This window comes from Zingiber officinale, chromosome 7A (genome assembly GCF_018446385.1).
Source record: "Zingiber officinale cultivar Zhangliang chromosome 7A, Zo_v1.1, whole genome shotgun sequence".
Taxonomy (NCBI): domain Eukaryota; kingdom Viridiplantae; phylum Streptophyta; class Magnoliopsida; order Zingiberales; family Zingiberaceae; genus Zingiber; species Zingiber officinale.
The window spans coordinates 123,272,620-123,293,654 of record NC_055998.1 but is presented as its reverse complement, the minus strand read 5'-3'; the positions used below and the strand labels follow the sequence as shown (position 1 = coordinate 123,293,654).

General features: G+C 40.5%; 3 protein-coding genes and 1 long non-coding RNA gene across 5 annotated transcripts; 1 reads left to right on the top strand and 3 right to left on the bottom strand.

The window, feature by feature from the left end:
* Window positions 1-418: 418 nt before the first annotated feature.
* LOC122002337 (U-box domain-containing protein 4-like) lies at window positions 419-2,113 on the bottom strand. The gene is made up of 2 exons (XM_042557470.1): window positions 958-2,113; window positions 419-800 (listed from the first exon to the last, which is right to left on the bottom strand). Exons 1-2 carry the CDS (start codon window positions 1,966-1,968, stop codon window positions 741-743), a joined length of 1,071 nt encoding a protein of 356 aa, XP_042413404.1. The 5' UTR covers window positions 1,969-2,113; the 3' UTR covers window positions 419-740.
* Window positions 2,114-2,136: 23 nt separating this feature from the next.
* LOC122002338 lies at window positions 2,137-5,851 on the top strand. The gene is made up of 3 exons (XR_006117632.1): window positions 2,137-2,268; window positions 4,496-4,553; window positions 5,558-5,851. It is a non-coding gene; the product is annotated as an uncharacterized LOC122002338 (long non-coding RNA).
* Window positions 5,852-11,305: 5,454 nt separating this feature from the next.
* Window positions 11,306-12,749, bottom strand: LOC122000446 (probable carboxylesterase 17). The gene is made up of 2 exons (XM_042554842.1): window positions 12,096-12,749; window positions 11,306-12,002 (listed from the first exon to the last, which is right to left on the bottom strand). Exons 1-2 carry the CDS (start codon window positions 12,662-12,664, stop codon window positions 11,546-11,548), a joined length of 1,026 nt encoding a protein of 341 aa, XP_042410776.1. The 5' UTR covers window positions 12,665-12,749; the 3' UTR covers window positions 11,306-11,545.
* Window positions 12,750-16,257: 3,508 nt separating this feature from the next.
* On the bottom strand, window positions 16,258-20,753 carry LOC122002336 (FRIGIDA-like protein 3). 2 transcript variants are annotated; one of them, XM_042557469.1, is made up of 3 exons: window positions 20,497-20,753; window positions 17,423-18,480; window positions 16,258-17,220 (listed from the first exon to the last, which is right to left on the bottom strand). In XM_042557469.1, exons 2-3 carry the CDS (start codon window positions 18,453-18,455, stop codon window positions 16,379-16,381), a joined length of 1,875 nt encoding a protein of 624 aa, XP_042413403.1. In that variant the 5' UTR covers window positions 18,456-18,480; window positions 20,497-20,753; the 3' UTR covers window positions 16,258-16,378. The 2 variants fall into 2 exon arrangements, with proteins under 2 accessions (XP_042413403.1, XP_042413402.1); XM_042557468.1 differs by having other exon boundaries at window positions 17,423-18,465.
* Between the last annotated feature and the right edge of the window lie 282 nt (window positions 20,754-21,035).

Below are 21,035 nucleotides of genomic sequence, written 5' to 3'. Positions count from 1 at the left end.
GGTAATTATGGGTTTTGCTTGGTTGAGCTATGCTAAGCTAGTCTACGGCCTCTAGGTTTTTTTTAAAGAATAATAAAAAGAATATATATATATATAATATATATATAACCATATTTTATAATATATTTTTATATATTATATTTTTATTAAAAAAATATTATTATTTATATATTTAAGTATTGAGGTTAAGTAAATCTATTAATTGCTAGATGATATACACGAGCTAGCGAATTCGTTAATTTCATAAACTATATTTTAGATTAATTAAATATATCGGGATGAATAATTTGAAGGTCGACGGGCCCACTCCACGACCCAACCTCGACAGCATGGTACCTCGCTCAGCGCCTCAGCAGATCTTGTCCCCTCCCAGATTCCGTTTTCCATTCTAAACGAAAAAATTATCTGTAATCGTCCAAACACCAAGAAATTAAAATTCTCATTAATGGTTAATGGCGAGAACTTTTTACAGCTTACACACAACCAGCCAGTTGGGAAAAAAAACAACATTTTTTTTTTTGTAGTTTATCTTCCTCGATGCCGTCATTCTCCATCAAACAACCCAAGCCGTGAATCAGAAAACCAACCATCCCACATTTTCTCGAGATTTTTTTTTTTTTAACCATATCGAAATGAAAAGGAAAAGAAAAAAAGAAAAAAATAGCAAAAAGTTTCTTCGATGTACACGATATTTACAAACCCTTCCCCAGTCCCATGCGTCTTATTCCGCCACGTGTCGACTAACGGTGTGAGTCGCTAGCCGCCCTGGGTTGCCTCAGTAACTCAATCAACTCCTCCGCCTGTATTTTTTTTTTTTTAATTAGGAAAATAATTTGAATTAATTGGCTGCACGAGAGTAAAAATAATTTAAAAAATACGTGAATTTTAATGACGCCGGCAACGTCGCCGTGAGAGGAGGGGGGAGCACCGCCTCACCCCCAGGTGAGGCGAGATTACCTTCTCTTTCGCCTTCTTGGTGCCGAATTGGGAGAGGGCGACGAGGGGCGGGATGGCGCCCTCGTTGACGGCCATCTTCCGGTGGATGGCGCTGCCCTTGCAGATCTCGAGGAGGGATCGGACGGCGATCTCCTTCTGCCGCGGGGTGCCGGTCTCCACCATCTCTACCAGCACTGGCACGCCGTACTCCTCCACAGCCGCCGCCCGGCCCTCCGGTATCTCGACCACAGCGTGCAGCACGTAGGCTGCCTTGTCCACCATGCCGGAGTCCGGGTCGGCCATCAGGTCCAGCAGCGGCCTCACGATTCCGGCCTCGACGGCACGGATCTTGTTATCGCGGGAGGAGAGCAGAGCGAAGAGGGCGGTGGCGGCGTCCTTCTTCGCGCGGGGGCCGCCGGACCCCAACAGGGAGACGAGGGGCGGGATCGCGCCGGAGCGGCCGATGGCGACGCGGAGCTCGTCGAGCTGCGCGAGGCGGAGGAGGGCGCACGCGGCGTTCTCCCGGGCGGTGGCCGTGCCGGTGCAGAGGGCGCGGACGAGGGGGCGGATAGCGCCTGCCGCCGCGATCGGGGCTTTATTCTCATCGCAAAGCGATAGGTTGAGGATCGCGGTCACGCCGTGCTCCTGCAACAGGGGATCCGGGTGGGACAGCAGCGCGACGAGCGGTCCGACGGCGCCGGCGGCGGCGATGCGCAACCGGTTCTCCGGCCTGTGCTTGGCGAGGAGGCGAAGCTCCATGGCGGCGCGGCGCTGCGACTCGACAGGGGCGGAGAGGGACTCGAGATCGGAGATGAGGCCGCGGACCATCTCCTCGGAGTAATCGGCGGCGCCGGCGAGGAGAATCCTCTGAAGTCCGCCGGAGGAAGCGGAAGAAGAGGAGGTAGGCGATCCAGAGTAAGGGATCTCGCCGGAGCAGTCGCTGTTGCACTCACTGAAAGCGCCGGAGGACTCTCCTCCGTCGCTGTAGCTCCGCCCCATGTACCGAAAGGCCGACGGGCTCTCCATCTGCATCTCGAACACCTTCGATTCAATTCAATTCGATCCGTTCTCGTCTCCTCGCAGCTCTGATTTGCAGGGGAAAGGCGACGGATGCGCTGCTTTCGAAAGGGCACAGACGCGAGCCAGTGGAGCCATTAATGAAAAGGCAGCGCACGTGCCATGCACGTGGATAACGTGGGCATGACCGTACGCCGGAGAGAAGGGCAGTGGTGCCTGGGCCACGTGGGAAGACGGCCAACGCGTGCGTGCGGAGTTGGTCTGCGGTTGCGGATGGAGTGAGGAGACATCAACCGTGCAGCCGGCCATCCTTTGGTATGCCATCATCATCAACCTCCTATTTTACTCCTCCCTGTTCCTTACTGTAAATTTACACTATTTTTTTATAAAAAAAAAAGATTTTAAATTTTCAGTTATTTTGAATTCTCTTTCATTTCTTTCTGCTCCATTACTTCTTCTTTCATAACTCAAGAGTTGTTGTTTTTTCCTCCAATTTTTGGATCACAAAGATCTAATTCTCTGTCTGTAGCCCCTTTGTGTTCTCTTTATGTTGCAACAAAGTTATCAAAAAGCAAAGAGCCGACTACCACCAAAGTTTTCTCGTCGTCCAGGCCTTTAATAATGGTCGTAGCCTTTTCCCTACGAATAATTTTAATATGTCCCCTGTACCTCATGCAGGGGGGAGCAGAGGGCCAGCATTATAGTTTGCAGCATGTCATATGCACTTCACATGCCCATCTGATTAGCTTGTGTACTATAGCTGTACCTCCTCACTAGTCACTGCAGTGTTTCTTAGCTCAATCCCACCTCCATGCAACATATTGATACATACATAAACTTTGGAAGTGGTGGTTGTCAGCTTTGGCCTTTTGTTCTATAGTAGACATTAGATATCTGGCTCGGCAAGTATTTTGCTGTTTCATTGCACAAATCAATGCCTTGCTCCTAAGGCCTTCGAGGATAGAGATTGATGTAGATGAAGTGCATCTGAGACGAAAAGTAGATGAGAGCACTTTCTTGTTTCCATTCTGGAGCTGAAAGTTCAATAACTACTACTGCGTTTACACAAATAATATTCTGTCGGAGTCCATTTGGAATCTCACTAAGCAATATAAAACTAAATTTTGCCGGGCAGTCCATTATTTAAAGAGATTCTCCCAATTTAAAACTTGTAGCTAAGAGATGATGTTTCTAAATTGGCTTAAATTATTGTTGAGCTTTCAGTTTGATTATTAAAGAAGAGTGATTTAGATCATGATCCTGGTGGTTCAATTTCTCCTTATTTCTATGGGTTATTGGATTGTTGTTGTGCAGTAAAGATAACTTTGGCATATGGTGTAGGAGAAAGAATATATAAAAAAATATCTATTCTTATGAACTAAATACATCATTCGCATGCAATGAAAATGATTGAAATGATGGTTGATGCCGTTTAGATTGGGGATCAGATATCCTCCACAGACCTTGAACTTTCAAGATTGTTTACTCTTCTATTGCCTTCCGACTAATTCATTTACCCTCACTGTCAATGTCAAAGTCGTGGGTCTTGCTTACTCTTTCTTCTGTCTTCCTCTTCCTCCTACTCCTATTCCCTGTCCTTATAAAAGGCATACTGTTTCTTCCACCTGCTGAAACATAGATGACATGGATTTGATATCTGCAGATATTTAATTATCACATATCAATTCCCATCAAAGTCAGACTCATCACTCTGTTCATGGTAAATCTCAGTGAAGCCGAGTAACTGTCATGATGGTCATGGATTATTGTCTTCTTCCTTGGGAGATAATAAAAATAGTTTATGTGTTTACCAAATTAATCCAGGGTTAAGTTGATGGACCATCAATGGATCCTGTCACTGTCCTCTAATTCATGCTCAAGTACTTATTATTGTTGTTCCTGATGACTTCGATGTGCTTTTACATTTATATATACATAGTAGTTTGAGGAGCTGATCTTTCTTACCTGCCGTCTAAACTTATTGTTGCTAAATTCGTGTACCTAAATGGAACTATCAAGCAATAAATAGATAGCTCAGTTCTTCAATCAGTCTTATTATGTCTGATTCAGCCCCGTGTTATCGGCTCCAATAAACTAGATCAACCAAACAGATCAGATATTTATTGAAGAAGATATTGACACTTATTCGGTCATTTTCAATGATGTCTTCTGAATTAGAGAATGAATGAGAAAGGAAAAGAAAATATTCAAGTTCGTCTACAATTCTTTTTCTGAAGTTTATGCAAAGTAAGCACTAATTTAACAACCAACAGGAAGCTTATTTAAATGATTTAGATAAATAAATGAATGAATTAACTTCTTGACATATGAACTTCTTTTGGTTCTAATTATCTTCAATTTATCTTTTATCTTTCACACCAAGTTGGATCTTGAATTTGTTGAAAAGATTTACTCTAAGTGGTTTAGCAATATATCAATGACTTGTTCATAAGTCATCACATATACTAGCTCCGTGTTTTTGTATTTTGTGCGCTTCAAATTTGAATGAAAGTGTACATTAATAAACTTGCTTCTCTGATAGAGAAGAAGGGGTCGGGGTCTACTTTCCTTTGCTGCTCAGCCGCCATCCTTTAATTGTGGTGAGATTTTGTTCATCTTGAGATTTCTCATAAACATGTTGACATCTAAGTAAAGCTTTTAGTTGAATGCTTCAATTCTCATAGTTGTTGGCGAGCCGATGGTTAGAAAATACAGTTGTGACCATTCGGGCTCTTAAACTATACTAGAAATGATAGAGAATGGAAGAGTAGTGGATACTCACAAATAGATTAGTAAAACAATACTATTACTCAAATATTTCTTCGAACACATTCTGCCACTCTCTGCTCTAATACCTGTGCATTAAGTTGTGTGTTTATTCCCTTAGAGCATTAATTTTCTATTTGAATATGCTACTCATCTCTTTAAAATTAATCAGCATTGAAAATCTGATAGTAGCTTTTGTAGAGATTTATAAACACCAATCCATTAAAAACTAAATTATTGTTACTTAATGTTGTAAAACATTAATTCAAAGACAACAGAGCTATCATCTCCACCTTTTTTTTTAAAACCAACATTTATGTGTGCGTGTTTTTTATTTTAGTTTCGTGTTTCTGGCTCTAGGAAGGAAGAAAGACGTGAAACATGATGTGATCTAAATGATATTGCTGGCAATTGGCCCATCAGATAGGAATATGACCAGTGTGTTTCTACAGGAAGTTTAATTAGTTAAGAGGGTGACAGTTTTTTTACAATAGGATAAGAGGTCAATTTTGACGTGCGTATATCCTCGGGGAAAAAAATTCTTCTCGCCCTTTAATCACTTGGTAGTCAGTGATAAACTGATCCCATGATTTACCTTTCAAAACATAACTTAGGGGTGAACTGTGAATGATTTACTATAAAAGAAATATGACCAGTGCACTATAAAAGTATAAGATATCTTATTGTAATGTTTGTCATATTGTGGAAGAGCAAGATATATGACTTTGATTTCTTGTCGGCAATATTTCAGATTCTTTCTTCTGGAATATGTAATGCATATGCATGCCAATGTTTTGATTTCTTTCTGATCAGGTCAATATTCACATTTGCTCTTCAGCTTTTATGCCTGCCGAACGATATTGAGAATCGAACTCCTGCAATGGCCTTTTGTCTTCTAAGAGTTACATTCTCGAAGACTAATGACTTGAAGATCTCCATATTGTGACAATTCTCGACCGAGAAAGATATTGACACAGGTGGGACGATGATGGGAGGAAGAAGACCTCATTACTCTCGTGTGGCAATAGCTCGAGGAAGAAGTGGAGTTGGTGTAATTTTAAGTTTCCTTTTAGACGTGCATCATGTGTTAAAGGGGTCGACATCCGAGCTAAGTATTATGTTCCCCAACCAATAATTATCCATCGTTTTTATTTTGTTTTTTTCAACTTTTTCCCTAACAATATAGAAAAATTTCTGAAATATCTAAATCATATACTTTAGTTTTAAAATATCAAATTATGGATTCAATTTCATTTTTTCTCATGTTTGTGTTCTCGACTGTTATAATTATAACAGTCAAATTAATTAATTTTATAGTTTAAAAAAAATTGGTCCATTAGTGTTTAAAAATTATTGTTTTTCATATAGTGGGTCATATAAGTGTTTGAGAGTATTTATTTAATCAGGGAAATTAAATGAATATATAGGAACTGATCTCATATCATTCCAAGTCGTCTAAATTCATCTGGCAGATGGACATAGTATTGGATATATGTGAATGGAGAGAGGTAGAAGAGACACGAAGTTCCATTGTGAATGAGACTTTAGTTCTACATTAGGAGTTTTAAAGCATATTAGTTGGTTTATATTGATTCACTATTGATGATGTGAACTTATACGTAGGTGCACATGGGGGTACAAATCTAGGGCTCGGATTGCATTGAATCATGTTACCTCGAGTGCGACATGCGCATGACTAGGGGTGATCACGGATCGGGTTGGTTCGGTTATTGGGATAAAAAAATATCCGGCCCTACTAGATCAGATAATGCAAAATCGGGACCTACATCCGGCCCTATATCCGGCGGTTCTTATGTTTCAGACATCCGACGGGTTATCAGTTATTTGGATATCCGACTCTATATCCAATGAAATATAAAATATAAATATAAATATAACAAAAATAAAATAAAATTTTTTAAAATGATAATAGACATTACTCATTACACGTTATAACAGCTAATCGGAAATAACTATTACAACGTGTAGCAGCTTATCGGCAGTAGTTACTACAACGTGTAACAGCTTATCAACATTAGTTGCTACAAGTAGGGGTGATCGGATCGGGTTGGTTCGGTTATTGGGATAAAACACTATCCGGCCCTACTAGATCAGATAATGCAATATTAGGACCCTACATCCGGCCCTATATCCGGCGGATCATTTTTTTTCAGTTCGGTTCGGGTATGTATAAGCGGATTGGTCGGTTTGGCGGATTGACTGCTCACCCCTACGCATGACAAATATTGGACCAATCAGGGCAAAAGTTGTCCAAGCGGAACAATCAATATTTTACCATATAAAACGATTATTAACGTTGCGTCTAAGCTCCTATATATTTAAGGAGGTTACATGCTCAAAAAGTTAAACCTCTCCGCCTACGTTCATTTTCTCTTCATCTCTTGGTAGGCGGTGTGCCCGTGATAGCAGTCGGGTACCTCTCAGCTCACCATGACGATCAGTGTTTGGTGGAGATCACAATTCATTGCTATATCTTGAGAAACAGACGACTTGAGAAAATCTTCGCTCGGTCACTAACTCGATCAGCTACATGCTCGTTTGGCCACTCGGTCACTTGGTTTGCGATTCGCCCGTCCGACCGCTCAGTTCGCTCAGTCGCTCACCCAGTTCGCTCAGCCATTCACTCGCTTGCCCGGCCGCTCGCTCGGTCAATCCGCCCAGCCGACCACTTGCCCAACCGCTTGCTTGGTCATTTTGCTCGGCTGTTCGTTCACTCGCTCAACCGCTCGATCAGTTCGCACGGCTGACCACTTTCCCCGACCGCTTGCTCGGTATCTTCCTCTGCTCGGTTGCACGCCCATCCAACCATTAGGAGTTTTAAAGCATATTAGTTGATTTATATTGATTGACTATTGATGATGTGAACTTATACGTAGGTGCACAAGGGGGTACAAATGTAGGGCTCGGATTGTATTGAATCATGTTACCTCGAGTGCGACATGCGCGTGCCAAATATTGGACCAATCAGGGCAAAAGTTGTCCAAGCGGAACAACCAATATTTTACCATATAAAACGATTATTAACGTTGCGTCTAAGCTCCTATATATTTAAGGAGGTTACATGCTCAAAAAGTTAAACCTCTCCGCCTACGTTCATCTTCTCTTCATCTCTTGTTAGGCGGTGTGCCCGTGATAGCAGTCGGGTACCTCTAAGCTCACCATGACGATCAGTGTTTGGTGGAGATCACAATTCATCACTATATCTTGAGAAACAGATGACCTGAGAAAATCTTCGCTCGATCACTAACTCGGTCAGCTACATGCTCGTTTGGCCACTCGGTCACTTGGTTTGCGATTCGCCCGTCCGACCGCTCAGTTCGCACAGTCGCTCACCCAGTTCGCTCAGCCATTCACTCGCTTGCCCGGCCGCTCGCTCGGTCAATCCACCCAGCCGACCACTTGCCCAGCCGCTTGCTTGGTCATTTTGCTGGGCTGTTCGTTCACTCGCTCAGCCGCTCGATCAGTTCGCACGGCTGACCACTTTCCCCAACCGCTTGCTCGGTCTCTTCCTCTGCTCAGCTGCACGCCCATCCAACCATTAGGAGTTTTAAAGCATATTAGTTGATTTATATTGATTCACTATTGATGATGTGAACTTATACGTAGGTGCACAAGGGGGTACAAATGTAGGGCTCGGATTGCATTGAATCATGTTACCTCGAGTGCGACATGCGCGTGCTGAATATTGGACCAATCAAGGCAAAAGTTGTCCAAGCGGAACAACCAATATTTTACTATATAAAACGATTATTAACGTTGCGTCTAAGCTCCTATATATTTAAGGAGGTTACATGCTCAAAAAGTTAAACCTCTCCGCCTACATTCATCTTCTCTTCATCTCTTGTTAGGCGGTGTGCCCGTGATAGCCGTCGGGTACCTCTCAGCTCACCATGACGATCAGTGTTTGGTGGAAATCACAATTCATCGCTATATCTTGAGAAACAGACGACCTGAGAAAATCTTCGCTCGATCACTAACTCGGTCAGCTACATGCTCGTTTGGCCACTCGGTCACTTGGTTTGCGATTCGCCATTCACTCGCTTGCCCAGCCGCTTGCTCGGTCAATCCGCCCAACCGACCACTTGCCCAGCCGCTTGCTTGGTCATTTTGCTCGGCTGTTCGTTCACTCGCTCAGCCGCTCGATCAGTTCGCACGGCTGACCACTTTCCCCGACCGCTTGCTCGGTCTCTTCCTCTGCTCGGCTGCACGCCCATCCAACCATTCGCTCGTTCAATAGCTGCGCCTGATCTGCTACATAGCGCAGTGGCTATATTGCCCGCTCGGCCGATCTACCCGCTCAGCCTCTCCGTATGCTAAAAATATGTATTCGTCGTCTAGTTTTGACATGAAATCAATTTTGATAAACCTAGAGAGCTCGAAATGCCATGTGATCAATTCTTATTTGTTCGTATAATTTTTCTAATTATATAAATATCTTCAAATATCAATTTGACATGCTATATTGAAGACAATAATTTTTTAAACATGAATTTTTTTAAGTCTTAAAATTAATCAATTCAACTGGTACAAATATAATAATGGGAATCGTAATGGGAAAAAATAAAATTAGATATGTGATTTAATAATTTTAAAACTAGACTACATTTTAACATTTCATAAGTTTTCCTATATAGTTAGGTAAAAAACGGTTGTTTTCTCAATCTTTTGATCTCGCTTGAACCAAGCCCGTGTCGTCCGACCATGTTGCTCGGTGTGTGGGGCTGTAGTTGGTGTGATAGATAAGAAGGGTGCTTGGTGGCGAGAGAGTAGCCTTTCAATGGCAGATTGGAATGGAAGTCGACCGACAACTATTTCGATAGAGAAGGTAAATTTGGCATGGGAAAATGACCAATGAGTGTCTTGGACAAAGAACAAGGGTACCTTGTGGAGGCCTACTGATGGGATCCGGTTCCTGAGCAATTGGAGAAGAGAATATTTTATACATAATCAAAGACAATATTCAATCCTATTTAAAGGAATGACATTTGAAGGGATCCAAAAGCCCCGCCGAGTAATGTGGCTAAGTCCGCTAAGTAATATGGCTAAGTTCAGTCGGGTAATACGGCTATGTCCCACTAAGAAATATGGCTAAGATTGCATATGGTTAAGCTCAACTGAGCAATATGGTTAAGTCCTACCGAGCAACATAGCTAAGACTGCCAAGTAACATGACTAAGTCTAGTCAAGTAATACGGCTAAGTCCCACCGAAGAATATGGCTAAATTCCACCTAATAATACAGATAAGTTCATTGAGTTAAGTTCGCCTAGCAATATAATCAAGTTTCACTAAATAATATAGCTGAGTCCCAACGGTCATCGTAGATATCTTCTATCGAATATAAAAGCTCCAAAATTTTTAATTAAGAAGATGTGACGATTAATGAATGAAAAAATGAGTAGTGAGTGTCAGGTTAATTTCCTTGATTCTTTCTTTCCCATACATGGTAATCGATGAATGGAAAAGTGAGTAGTGAGTCTCAGATATGATTCCCTTGATTCCTTCCTCCCTATACATGATGATCAATGAATGGAGAAGTGAGTAGTGAGTGTCAAATCTGATTCCCTTGATTTCTTCCTCCTTATACATGGCGATAAATAAATGAAGCAATAACAAATTGTTAGAAGCCTAGTCTTCACTAACTCACACTAGAAGAAGTGAAAGAGCACGAAACATTAGAAATGCTTTTCTAGCTATGTAAAATCAGATGAAATAAGTGTCCATTGGTTCTCTAATTCCTATAAACGGAGGCAAGTTTTCTCTGCCTCCTCTTTGATCGGTAACGACTTAACATCAAAGCAACTGTGTCTGGGAGCGAGTTCAAGCCTTAACTTAGATCCCACAGGTCATCCGAGTTGATATGTAGTTGGATGCTTGCTATATGAGATCGTGGGGTTGAAACTCAGGGTAGTCGGGGCGTAAATCCTCAATCCCTGTGCAATTCACCCCACCTGTCATATGCTCGCTCAGAATGCTATAATTTACCTCCCTAATGATGGTCTTGGGTCGGGTGCCGTGAGGGCACTGGGGTGAGGGATTTCACCTTTTTTGCTATATGAGTTCAAGCCTTAACGTGTGTTATATCTCATGGTGTTGATTTTTTCCGGTTGAGAAGCCGATCCAAAGCCCGAGAAGATAGGGTGAAAAGAAAAAGACCATCACCTACCTTTCTAGTGAGATCATGAAAATTCAGTATAGATTGGGGCATTCGTTTGATTGCCGAAGGATTGGGTCGCCCGAGTATGCGTAATAAACAGAAGATTTGCAGAGGAATGATACACACTTTCTGATTAAAATCTGCAACATGCTCCAATGGAGTTTTTCAAGTGTGACTTTATATGGTCAGTGGACGAAGGAACTTGAGGTGCGTTGAGTGATTGCTTCCCTGCAACTGCACCCCTTTCCTGTTCTTGTTCTGTTGCGATGTTTTGGTAAATAATCCTCTTTCTTTCACATCCAAACTTGTGCATCACGAGAAACATCAATTATTTTTATAAGGAAAAGAAAATGAAAAAGAAAAAAAAAAAACCTATTTGTCGAAATCACAAGCCAATTCAATCCCTCAAGTTAAATCAAGACAGTGGCCTTGTTCTTTAGAAATGCAAATGCCCTGTTTCTCCCACCACATGAACCCAGCCGATTGCGTGAGGCTGAAGAATTGTGACTGCGACGCCAAAAACATACCACAGAATCGAAATGAAGCCAAACGTATCGATCTACACAAACAATTAGAAAAGAAAAAGATAGAGATAAAAAAAAAAAAAAAGAGTTATCAATCAAGAAACCATTTTGATGTCTTCTGTTCTTCACTTTGATCTGTCGTTGATGAAATCCTTGATGTGTGTCAACATCTCGGTGGTCCGCGCTTGTGACGAAGGGTAATTATGGAGGATTTGGAAGGCATGCCCGACTCCGGCCATCGTTACCTGCTCGACTCTGACGCCGGCGCTGCTCATCGCCTTGCAGAACTCCCGGCTCCGGTCCTTCAGAATGTCCAACTCCGAGTCGCACACCAGCAGAGCGGGAAGCCTCGAGGCCTCCGCCGCCGGAAGCTTCGCCGCGAGGGGGTTGCACCACCGGTGGTCCCGGTCCGCCCCCGCCGGCAGGGCCATCCGCCAGTAGCAATCCGACGTCGCCAGGCTCAGCGCCGACTTCGAGGATTGCGGCTGGTTCGTCTCTGACCATGTCCGCGCCGCGCCGCCGAAGAACGGCTGGATTAGAATCGCTCCCCGGAGAGGCGCTGCCGCCTCGGACCTGGCATCGCTGGATCAAAAATGTTGTAAAAATCGTATCTTGAGAGAATTTACTTCCGAAAATTTTGATTTTGCTTGCTTCTGTTTCTGAAGATTTCCTTACTATTTTAGTGCCGCGTGGTAGGCGATGGCGGCGCCGGCGCTGTCGCCGGCGAGGAACACGCGGCTGAAATCGCAGAGGCGGCGCCACCGCGCGAGCTCGCCCGAAGCGCGATGGGTCGCCCACTGCAATACTCCGAGGCCGTCCTCGTACGCCGCGGGGAGCGGATGCTCCGGCGCGAGGCGGTAGTCGACGGACAGCACAGCGCAGTTGGCGCGCGCGGCCAAGCGGGCGGCGAACTCGTGGTAGCATCTCCAGGCGACGGAGCCGACGCAGAAGCCGCCGCCGTGGAAGTAGACAAGCAGGGGCAGGGCTTGGAGCTTGGGGAGGAGGTAGAGGCGGGCGGTGAGACCTCCGGCGACGATCAATTCCTCACAGACGACGTCGGGGTCGGGAGTGGAGGCGGGAGGGACGCTGGCGACGGCGGGGAGGCGCTCCACGTGGCCGTCCCTGTAGAGCCTGATGAGTCCGCGGACCTCTTCCGTGGCAGGGCCATGGCCGTCGCCGGTGACTGGTTGGTGTTGTGGGTTGATGTGGTCGTCACGCAGCTGTGCACAAGGAGAAGCCCCCATCGACTGTCTGATTCCGGCACTATGCGGCGGCGGCGGAGGCGGAGTGACGGAATGGCAATGAACGATTTTTGTGTCAAATTTTATATCTCATTTTCTGGTCGAGAAAATGAGATTAAAATAAAATCAAATTGCTTTTAGATTCAATTTAAAAAATAAAATAAAATAAAATAAAAAATGGTCCGTGAAATTTAATTTTCACCTCAGGATTTAATAAGAGGATCAAAATACCTTTAAAATTTAATTTTAAAACCATACCATTTTAATTTAATGGAGTATTGACTCAACAAATATATAGCATGAGTTTTATTAGTCTGCTCGGCCAGTTGAATAAATTATTTGGACTGTTCTAGAGTTGCAAATTAAGAACAGAAATTTAATTTATTGAGGTATTTTAACAATTTCAAAATTGACAATCAATCAATCATAAAACGCATGACAAAATAATATTGTCTTAAATATAATGATTAATCTAAAAAAAAATGTGCGACTAATTTAAAAAGATATATCATTAATTAGTAACTACTAGTTAAAGAGTCAACAAGAAAGACAAATGAAAATTTTGTAATGTGAAAATGATTTTTCTCTAGTTAGAAGATTGTTGTTAGTATTATTTAAAATTATAATCATTTTTAAATAATAGTAACAAAATTAATTTTTATTCTTAAAACTTTAAATCGATCTAAAATATCTTAAACGTTCATTTTTTTCAAAAACAGTTTAAACTATAATTTCTATGTACTATAATTATTTGAATATTAAAAATTACTACAATAGTTTTAAAATTAGATTCCAAAAGCTTAAGTAATTAAACAATTAGATTTATTTAAATATTTTGATTAACTAATTTATGTTTCAAATATACATTAAAAAAATATATAAAATCAGATAACACCAAATCTAGGATGATGGTTCCATATAAATTTATTATTCATAGGATAAATTAGTAAACACTCTCAATATTTCATAATTACACGTCCCATTGAATTCAATATGCATACAAAATTTAATATGAAGGAGAAAATCAGAATAAATAATGAACAATTTAAAGTTAAAGTATAGTGTGTGATTTATTAAATATATGTATCATAGTTGATTTTAAAAATAGATAGTTCATAATTGTAAATATTTCTTATGTAATTTAAATTATACTTATCATAAATAGTGGATGGACCGGAATTAATTATATTAATAAAAAGTAGACAAAAAATAAGGACAAAATAATATATCAAATGAAAAGAAACTTTTAGATAAAATACATTAAACATTTTAAATTTGGCAATATTAAATTAACTAATTTCCCAATGTTGTATGAATTCTTAATAGATTAATAATTCAATAAAAACACTTAAATGACAATTAAATGGTAATGAGTTATATCTCGGGAGATGATATTGTCAAATTAATAGCTATTTACTACAACTGTAAAAATGCTTATAATCGATCGTTTAGCTTGAAAAATAAATAATTTAATCATAAACATTAGTAAAAAAAAATATTAATTTAGTATTTATTTAATCATAAATATTATAGATGAATAACTTTTAACAAATAAGAAAAATAAAAAATAAAGAAATTAAGGATAAGGATAGAGTTAATTGGTGAATAATTTTAAACTAAAATTTTGTTAAAATTAATGTCGAGTCAAAATATCATCATAATTATAGGATAACTAAGAGAAGTCGGCAGAGCCGTACTTGTGTACGACGGGGCCTGAAGCGCATACTAAAAAAATGACTCTTCTGCTACGATAAATAATAATAAAGTTCAATTTACAAATAACATATATATTAAATATATAAATAAATTAAAAATAAATATATTACATCAACGAAAAAATAATAAATATTTAAAATAATTATATAAACACTACTTGTATAGCTATTTTAGAGGTAAAAATAATTATCAAATCTGCATAATTCAATTGTCGAACTCTTTCTTTCTCAATAGATAACATTGGTAGCTCATTGGTATCCTATAATACTGATACCAATGCGGTAGTCACAGGCAGTAGCAAGACGACAAGTAGTAACCACTATGCAATTAGGTCGCAGTTCGCACAAGCGACTGAGGTAGCGTGTGACAGCCCCGTGCTATACAATTAAGTCACGCGAATAAAGGCCAACTACCAACCCGCTTCGAGTGAGATAGCCACTGTGAGAATCGACGCGATTAGGTTGCACAAACGATCCTTGTTGTATGATTAGGTTACAATTAGTGTCATATGTTGCAAGACGAAGAAGATGGTCGAAGAAGAAGATTATGATTACCTCTTGTTTCGTGGATCCGTGCCTTAGTAGAAAGAACACCGAAAAAGAAATCACGTGCAAAGAAGAGCAACAGCGAAGAATAAATTATGTGCAAATAAGAGTCATGCGTCAGTGTGTGCCTCGGAACCGTGAGAATAGGTTTAACAGCCATTTAGGATTCATATCTCTCATTTTTTTAATAAAAAAATGGGCCCTTTATTGGGCTGGGCCCTGAGGCGATCGCCTCTCTGGCCTCATGGAAGTTACGGCCCTGGAAGTCGGCAATATTTTTAAATTATAAATAAGTTAAAATTATTATAGAATAAAAATACATAATTTTATTGATATGACAACAACGTTTTCCTATTTTAGGATTTCATATATACTATGCTGTCTGACTTCTATGTCTGATTTCCATACCCGATTTTTCTATTTTAGGGTTTCATGTATACTATGCTTTCCATACCCGATTGGGGGCGAAAAATATTATACTACAGGTTAAAGAAAGTAAAAAAAACAAAATAATTTTACTATTTTATTAGAAATCTGGACCCTTTAATAATATGTTTATAAGGCTCAAAATTAAATTACTTGATGTAATTTTTTTACACTAAAAATAAATTTAAGATTTATTAGTAATTTTTGTTGTACTATCAGAATTTTTTAGTTTCACATCTTAGGATTGACAACATTATAAATGAAAAAAATTTTATAAATACCTTAGACCGATAATAATAGTAATTACTAAAGGTTCTAAATATTAATCTTGAAAAAAAAAATTAACATAATTTATAAATTAAGTAACTAAAATAAACATAGCTATAAATAAAACAAATGTTGATATTTCAATCTATTCTAATATATTCCTTTTTGTTTATTATGTTTAATTTTTATTGATTAAATTTTCATTAGATGAACAATTAGATTAATGAACATGATATATGATGGATACCACTATTAAAGAAAGGTAAGGAGTAAATAAAAAAGATTTTTTTTTTTCTTGTAGCCATGTGGCTTGTTTTTGGATAGATATTAGTCGAATAATAAATAATCATGGGACATATGGCCCTATCATTAAGGGTCAAATCCTTCAACTAGGATTTAAATTAATTTTCATTGACTCAAGTTAAACCCATGTTCAACCACCTAGATGAGTTGGACTGAACTAAATTTTATCTATAGTCAAATGGAGATGATGAGTTAAATCTTTAAATAGGGAGTTTTTAATAAGGACCAGAAATATATATATTTTTCTTCTTCTTACCAAACAAAACATCATCAATTTTCTTTTCTCTCTTCTTTATGAGTAAGTTTACTCATACTGATTCTGAATATTAAAGAACAAGCTTAACTAATGAGCTCAATGAATTGAGGCTAGAGAGAAATTCATCATGAAGATCCATTAAGTTTGCACCACAAATACTAACTGAGCAGCTACAATTCAACCAAGTTCCCCACAGCTATTCGTTCACATATAAGATTGATGTGGGGGCTGATAGCCAATGCCAGAATAGCTCCCATAGGTCGATGAGGCAGGTTGTTGTAGTGGCGGCGGCGGTCGTGGTGGTTCAGTGCCCATGTAATTCGCATAGCTGTTTGGAGCAGCACGAAATCCTGCATTCGAGTAGTTTGGGTAGCTCCCGTAGCTGGACAAAATGCTGCCATGTGCCGCCGAGGGAATTCCTTCATCAGCATGCAATCCAGAGGTCGGGTAGCTTCGGAAGCTCGATGAGATGCTGCCATATGCTGCAGTTGGTGCTCTTTGATCTGGATAGTGATATGACCTTGGCGAAGGGGCTTGTTGCCCGTATGCACTGAGCGCGGGTGTTTCATAAGCTGGTGAAGCATCGTATGGGCGCCTTGTGGTTGTGGCCATGACTCCTGCATAAGTCCCCCTGTGGTCGACTGCAGCAGGTGGTGGTGGTGGCGGCGGCCGCTGCCGGACATCAGTGGCGGCAGGAGGATACCTGCGAGGTGGGCGATGAGGTCCACTCCGACGATGCTTCTTTGAATGAAACTTTAAGGTGGCATTCCGGATTCGCTTCTTGTAGGCTCTAGCCTTTTCAAGCTGAGCGATTTGCTTCTGTAGAGGTTCACAGGGGTACTCATCCTGAAGTTTGTACTCCTCAATACATTTAATCACAGTCCTGAGGGCGCCAAGCTCCCCAATACTTTTGTCAATATCTTTGGAATGCGCCGAATATGCCTTCAATAAAGGCACAGGGGGGAACCTATCAGTTAGCTCGAATGCCTGTATCAGGCGAACTGCATCAATCTGCCTCCCCTTTTGCACCAGCTCTTCAACCACGTCTGCATAGCCAAAACAGATGTTAAGTCGCTGAATTGCATGTAAAAGAAAGAACTAACTCTTAAGAATTTTCAGCAGTCATTAATGGATCAGCCTGATTGTTTTTAGCCATGCATCTCCAATATGGAGCATCGTAAGGCAATCTTACAAGCATAAAGATACCGAGCAAGTAGTACTCTCGAGGGCAGTGCTCAAGATACCAACCTGGTACTTTATGTGCTAATCCAAGAGAACGGCAAAACTCAGGCGCTTGCCTGCAACTAGAGACAGCTACAATAAGCTTGCAAAGTTCGTCCTCATCATTTTCTGGTGCAATGCTAAAAGTAGCAAGCAGTTGCAGGTATGCTTGTGCTTCCAATGAATTAGAAGCATCTAAGTTTAAACTGGCCAACTTCGGCTTCCATTTATTGGCAATTTCAGTGGCCTTCTGTTTAATTTCAGAGCTCAAGAGGTAGTTAACACCTGGCTCTGTTGAACAAAATAGAAGGGAAGCAGATTCCATCAATAAGAGACAGCTTCTGCGCATACCCTGAAGGGTATTATCCTCATTCCCTCGTGAACTAGGTTGGTCAAGAGGATAAAAGCCCTCTAAAGATTCAAGCACTAAAGAGGCTGGTTCAATTGCATATTTCAATGCTAACGGAAGTTCCTCACGTAAGGTGGTGAATCTGGTGCGGTTCTTCATATCTATGATATACATCAAAAGTCCCTTTGCATCCATCTTTTCGCAAAGTTCCTTCAACTGAGGCTGAACCTCACCTGATGCTTCATCAGGATTTTTCCCCTTCAAAGCACGAGATGGGGCATTTTTATCATCAAAAGAGGTGCCTACCCTTTGCCATTTGCTTACCTTGGTATCAATTGGCTCAGGAGATTCCACCTTGTACTTATGCCGCGCATCTGCTATGGCTGAAACAGCCGAGTCCCTCAGCTCTTGTAGTCGGGCCAATGAAGCAAGTTCTTTTGCAGAAACAACAGCCTCCTTTTCAGCAATCAAAGCACGAGCTACTGATTGCTTTTCCTCAAATACCTTCTCCTTTGCCTTTACTTCATCCAATTTATCCTTCAATGAAATTTCAAGACTGTGAAAATACTCTTTGATCTCATCCCACTTAACCTTGTTTTGTGTAGATGAGTTTATGTGAGAGTGAGACTCCAGATCAGAAAATGCCTTAGCAAGTTCTTCAAGCATCATTGTTGCTGATTCAATGCTTTTAAACACTTCAGTGTCAGCCATCCTGTTGGACCTGTTTCAATGATAACTTGAGGACAGTTGCACACTGTAAGAATTCAATTTATGCTAGAAGAGACAGCATCTAGCAAATTGACTTTGACACAAAAACAGAAGAATTTATAGGTTTAACAAACATGCATTAACAGTCATATACTAAAGCAATACTGCTATATTTTAGGCTAACATTTCTTGATGATATCCATTATAAATAACTTGTTCAACATATTTTGATGATAAGAGAGAGAAGGCAGAAGCTTGATGGTAAAACGTCATTCTCATGAGTAGAAGTTCAAAGCCTTCACATATCAATTACCTCTACGGATGCACAATAGATATATGTTCAAGAAAATAAAAAAAACCAGCCCAAACTAGATAACCAGTTACATGCACAGATTGAAAGTGATAACACAATAAAGTTGCCGGAAACCATTCACCGGTCAGCTTACCAAACCCTTAAAATGTTGCGAATGATCTTTTCAGCTCCCCATATACTAGGAATCCATGCCAAAAAAGGGCTTTGGGGGGAAGTTGCAGTGGAACACGTTCGGAGGGGAAAGATGAAAGATAACTTCTTTCACGTGTTTGGTAAAACACATTTTAAGACAGGAAAGGAAAAACTATCTTGCACTATGCGCATCCTCAATAAAACGCAATAAATTTCTCACTTGACGATGATCAACGAGCCTTATAGACTAAATCAAGCAATAAGATAAAGTTACACATGACAACAATCTTATAGCCAACTCGAAATCGAACAAATCCGAGCAAAGGCGCATATGATCCCTACTAAGAAATCCTATTACCAAAAACTCAGCAGACCGAATAGATAATCTCCAAAGAACCCTAAAACAGGGGCGAAATGGTTAGAGAAAGAGCAATTCACCTTCTGCGGTTCGGAAAGCCAAACAGCGCAGGCACGGAGGAAATGGAACCACCCAGGCAAGCAACGGATGAGATCGCAAAACCCTAAATACACGGGAAAGGCACCTTTCCCGTGTATTTAGGGTTTTGCGATCTCATGTGTTGCTTGCCTGGGTGGTTCCATTTCCTCCGTGCCTGCGCTGTTTGGCTTTCCGAACCGCAGAAGGTGAATTGCTCTTTCTCTAACCATTTCGCCCCTGTTTTAGGGTTCTTTGGAGATTATCTGTTTGGTCTGCTGAGTTTTTGGTAATAGGATTTCTTAGTAGGGATCATATGCGCATTTGCTCGGATTTGTTCGATTTCGAGTTGGCTATAAAATTGTTGTCATGTGTAACTTTATCTTATTGCTTGATTTAGTCTATAAGGCTCGCTGATCATCGTCAAGTGAGAAATTTATTGCGTTTGATTAAGGATGCGCATAGTGCAAGATAGTTTTTCCTTTCCTGTCTTAAAATGTGTTTTACCAAACACGTGAAAGAAGTTATCTTTCATCTTTCCCCTCCGAACGTGTTCCACTGCAACTTCCCCCCAAAGCCCTTTTTTGGCATGGATTCCTAGTATATGGGGAGCTGAAAAGATCATTCGCAACATTTTAAGGGTCTGGTAAGCTGACAGGTGAATGGTTTCCGGCAACTTTATTGTGTTATCACTTTCAATCTGTGCATGTAACTGGTTATCTAGTTTGGGCTGGTTTTGTTTATTTTCTTGAACATATATCTATTGTGCATCCGTAGAGGTAATTGATATGTGAAGGTTTTGAACTTCTACTCATGAGAATGAAGTTTTATCATCAAGCTTCTGCCTTCTCCCTCTTATCATCAAAATATGTTGAACAAGTTATTTATAATGGATATCATCAAGAAATGTTAGCCTAAAATATGGCAGTATTGCTTTAGTATATGACTGTTAATGCATCCTGATGATATCCAACGGAACCTAGCCAGCATTACCAACATCAAGGGAGACATTTATTCCATTGTTATCACAAAGCATGAAACTATGTAGCATAGAATCCGATCAAAAGCACAAAAAACCTACAATCTCTCCCAAAGCTTTCGGGAACAAGGAAAAGAACAACGAATGAACCTCGGAACTATCCTACTGCAGGTGAGTAGCAACTTACATCGCTGTTCTTGGACTTACAACCGAAGAAAGCAGCTAGGGCTTCGGGGAGATGAAGACTTCGGCTTCTCTTTCGTGCTCACGCGTTCTCTTCGACGAGAGGAGCTCAGATCCGCAAGGTTCGCCGGAAGAAGGCCTTCGCCAGCCGCCGGAGACGAAGCTAGGGCTTCGTATTTCTTCGCTCGGGCAGAATCGGCGCCGTCGCAAGCGTGAGAGGAGAAGAGAGGTTCGGGTGAGAAGAAGTTTAGGTTTCGGGAGAAAAACTAATCCTTTTAACTTTGGGTTCTTTTTATAACTTAATTATATTTCGAATTCGGCTGGTTTGTTGGTTAAGCGAATATTTTCATAATATGAGGTTTTAGGTTCAAATCTTGGCTTTGATAATTTTTTTGTCAAAATTTTTTTCATTTAGTAAAAATATCAAATGACCTCCAAAAATTACATAAAAATACTCTAAAAATTTTTAAAAATCTCTAGAATATTTTAAAAGCATTCCCAAATATTTTTAAGGACATTTAGAACTCGAAATAGGAAAAATTG